Here is a 4,144-nt window from a genome sequence, read left to right as displayed (position 1 = left end):
TATGCCCCTACTCACAGCTCATACATATATAGTAGTCCGATAGCTATAGTGGTCCGATGTCAATAAGATTTTGTATATATATCACACGACTATAGGGAGCCTTGTGAAACTTATAGACGGGCCTATGCAGTGTTACAAGACAGACGGACAGACGGACTCGGATGCTGATCAAGAATATATATACTTAATGGGGCTGGAGATATCTCCTTCTATGCGCGACACATTTCATGAATGTTCATATGGTGCATTCTATATGTATATATTATTTGCCGATTTAGCCTCATTCCAGACAGGTGTGTTTTTCTATACCTTAAACAAATGGAAAATGGTTACAATGCTTTTTTAGATATGTATCTAATAGGGATATGGATCTTCTCTGACCCCATAAAGTAAGCTTGATCAGGACGACCCGTGGAGTCGACCTTGCCTTGGCTGAATAAGAGCGTCGATATTGGACACTATAAAATTTAGAGACTTGACCGTACGCATAATAATAAACCTCCCCACAAATTATATAGCGAGCCCTTTCCAGCGAAGACAATTCAAAGACAATTGAGTTTCTTTTTAAAATAATAAATTAATGGTTTATTCTATAATTTGTTGCTAACTTAGGAATAGTTTAACAATTAGCTCTCTTAACTAGTGAGTGTTTGGCATAAAATTAATGGCTATATCTCAACCAAAAATCTTAATCAGTCCGAGGAACATAAAGTTAAAACTAAATACTAGAAGTATGGGGGAATGCATTTAGTCGACTTCCTCCACGGTGGGTCCTTGGTAGCCACCGGCACCACCGAAGCCGCCCGCCTGCTGACCACAGTTGGCGTTGCCCTGCGGCTGTCCCTGCTGGTGCAGCTTGGTCATAATGGGGGAGCAGTGCTGAGTGAGCTCCTTCAGTTTGTACTCGAACTCCTCCTTGTCGGCTGTGGTGTTGGCGTCGAGCCACTTGACGGTCTCGCTGCACTTCTCCAGCACGGAGGACTTGTCGCTGTCGCTCAGCTTGTCGGGACTGGCCTGCTCCACGGCCTGCTTGACGCCGAAGACGTAGCTCTCGAGGCTGTTGCGAGCCGTGATGCGCTCCCGGTGCTTCTCATCCTCGTCCGCGTAGCGCTCGGCCTCGTTCACCATGCGGTCGATCTCTGCCTGCGACAGGCGGCCCTTGTCGTTCTTGATGGTAATGTTCTTGGCCTTGCCGGTGCTCATCTCCTTGGCCGTCACGTTCAGGATACCATTGGCGTCCATGTCGAAGGTGACCTCGATCTGGGGCACGCCACGCGGTGCCGGCGGTATGCCAGACAAATCGAACGTGCCCAGCGAATTGTTGTGCTGCGTGAGGGCGCGCTCGCCCTCGTACACCTGAATGGAGACGCCCGGCTGGTTGTCAGAGTACGTTGAGAAGGTCTTCGTCTGCTTGCACGGGATTCGGGAGTTTCGTTCAATCAGCTTGGTCATGACGCCGCCGGCAGTCTCGATGCCCAATGAAAGGGGCGCAACGTCCACCAGGAGCACGTCCTGGATCTTGCCGCTCTGGTCGCCGCTAAGTATGGCTGCTTGGACTGCGGCGCCATAGGCCACCGCCTCGTCGGGATTGATGGAAAGGTTGAGGCTCTTGCCGCCGAAGAACTGCTGAAGCAGGCTCTGCACCTTGGGAATGCGTGTCGAGCCACCGACGAGCACAATATCGTGGATCTGCTGCTTGTCCATCTTGGCATCGTTGAGCGCCTTCTCCACTGGCGCCAGTGTGTTGCGGAACAGATCGGCGCACAGCTCCTCGAACCGGGCACGGCTCACCTTCGTGTAGAAGTCGTGGCCCTCGAACAGCGCGTCCACCTCAATGGTAGCCTCTGTGCTCGACGAGAGCGTGCGCTTGGCTCGCTCCGCCGCAGTGCGCAGGCGGCGCAGGGCGCGAGGATTGGAGCGCAGATCCTTCTTGTACTTGCGCTTGAACTCCTCCGCCAGATGGGTTACCAGTCTGTTGTCAAAGTCCTCGCCGCCCAAATGTGTGTCTCCAGCCGTTGACCGCACCTCGAACAGTGAGCCCTCGTCGATGGTTAGAATGGAGACATCAAAGGTGCCGCCGCCCAGATCGAAGATGAGCACATTGCGTTCGCCCTTCAGATTCTTGTCCAGGCCATAGGCCAGTGCCGCCGCCGTCGGCTCGTTGATGATCCTCAGCACGTTCAGGCCGGCTATGTGGCCGGCATCTTTGGTAGCCTGGCGCTGCGAGTCGTTGAAATAGGCGGGCACTGTGATGACCGCGTCCGTGATGCTCTGGCCCAGGTACGCCTCCGCCGTCTCCTTCATCTTCACCAGCACCATCGAGCTGATCTCCTCGGGCGCAAAACGCTTCTGCTCCCCCTTGAACTCGACGCCAATCTTGGGCTTGCCTCCGTCGCTGACCACCTTGAAGGGCCAGTGCTTGATGTCCTCCGCTATCTTGGGATCATCGTACCTGCGTCCAATTAGACGCTTCGCATCGAATACTGTGTTCTTGGGGTTCATCGCCACCTGGTTCTTGGCCGCGTCGCCAATGAGGCGCTCCGAATCTGTGAAAGCCACATAGCTGGGCGTCGTCCTATTGCCCTGGTCATTGGCAATTATCTCCACCTTGCCATGCTGATAGACACCCACGCACGAGTACGTGGTGCCCAAATCAATACCAATGGCTGGCATTCTGTGTGTTCTCTGATTCTTCGCTCGAGATGAATCGCTTTTATTTGTTGTTGTTGTGGAAATCTCTTTCTTAATTTGTTTAAACTTTACTTTTCACTTGGATTTTATTTAAACTGTTGTTGAAAATCGTTAAAACTCTTTAGTTTGTATTTTTAGCTTGTTCAGCTAGTCGCTTGTTTTGGTTTGTGATGTTATCACGTCGCTTGCTTGAATTCAATTGTGGCGAAGAGAAAATTTCAGCCGTATTTATACCCCGGCGCTCTCTTTTCGAAATTTCTCGACGCTCTCTTCTCGAAACGCGTCGAACGACGCGTACATTCGATGCGCTTGCTTATGAGCGAGAGGGAGACGGAACAGCTTGTACCACGAATATGTTTCGATTTTTCTAGTAGGTTGGGTTTGTTATTGTTTTGAAGAAAGAGCGAGAGGGACTAAGGGTAACGGTTGTGTGTGTTTGACTTGACCTACAGCAACAATTGGTATTTACCTTTTTTCGATTCTAGAAAATTCACACGAACTTAGAGATTGTTGGCAAAATAAATAGTTTTGTTATACTTAACGATTTGCTATTAATAAATGTATTTTATTTATATGCGAATGCTGACTTGATTGCCTATTTTTGGAACCCAATATAAATACATACATACAATGTATGTGTGAATTGAAAAACTCGTTCTATGCACGTGAATGCTAATCTAGTTGTCATTTATAGATTGTTGCTGCTTTAACGAACTGCAAATAATAAAAAAATACACTATAGCAAATAAACCAAAATGAGCTCTCTTCTTTTTGCTATGTCATCTCTGTATTTACATCTCTACATAGAAAACATGTTCTGATTGAATGATCAGGGATTAGCGTGCAGCACGCGAGGGCTAGGAAGCTAACATTTTCACTCTAGCTAGATGGGGTTTTCGGGATTTCCACCCACAAGGGGTAAACTTAGCGATACGGTTGTGAGAAGCTCCTTGTTTATCATCAAACTTCTTATTTTTCATCAAGTGTTTAAACTATTATGGAAGTACACACTTGGGGAATAGATGAAAAACTTTGATTTCAAAATATTAAATATTTATATTATTTATTATTTATATGTGAATAGAATGTGTGGATTTAATTAGTTCTACCGAAGATTTAATACCCTTGTAGACATTTGCCTTACGGTTTTGCAGATATTTAAAAGGACAAGCTCGTAAATGCTGAGTTTGATGAAAATATCTTGAAAAACAGAATATTATCCATACCAATTTTGACCGATTCTTCCCATAAAGCTATACAATATAGTAGTGCGATCTTGATAATATTTGGCACATATATAAGCAGCATAGTCAAAAAGTAAATGCCGGGGCTCGTCAAGATATATTGATAAACCAAATAGTTTTTCTCATAAAAGCCTTCTTTTCGATTGATAGTTCCTATGGCAGCTGTATAATATATTTTTATTTAATTATTTTTTAATGTTCGACAAAAT

At 46.6% G+C, this 4,144-nt stretch overlaps 1 protein-coding gene across 1 annotated transcript; it reads right to left on the bottom strand.

Annotated features, from left to right (window-relative positions):
* Window positions 1-557: 557 nt before the first annotated feature.
* On the bottom strand, window positions 558-2,996 carry LOC135433042 (major heat shock 70 kDa protein Ba-like). The gene has a single exon (XM_064688976.1). It carries the CDS (start codon window positions 2,671-2,673, stop codon window positions 748-750), a length of 1,926 nt encoding a protein of 641 aa, XP_064545046.1. The 5' UTR covers window positions 2,674-2,996; the 3' UTR covers window positions 558-747.
* Between the last annotated feature and the right edge of the window lie 1,148 nt (window positions 2,997-4,144).

Source organism: Drosophila montana, unplaced genomic scaffold, assembly GCF_035044405.1.
Source record: "Drosophila montana isolate Dmon_TW-CO22-7 unplaced genomic scaffold, ASM3504440v1 contig_1505_1, whole genome shotgun sequence".
NCBI lineage: Eukaryota > Metazoa > Arthropoda > Insecta > Diptera > Drosophilidae > Drosophila > Drosophila montana.
Note: the sequence above shows the minus strand (reverse complement) of the source record. Positions and strands in the feature narration are given on the sequence as shown.

Coding starts and splice junctions, on each gene's coding strand:
- LOC135433042 (XM_064688976.1), bottom strand. CDS start 2,673: ATGCCAGCCATTGGTATTGATTTGGGCACCACGTACTCGTGCGTGGGT.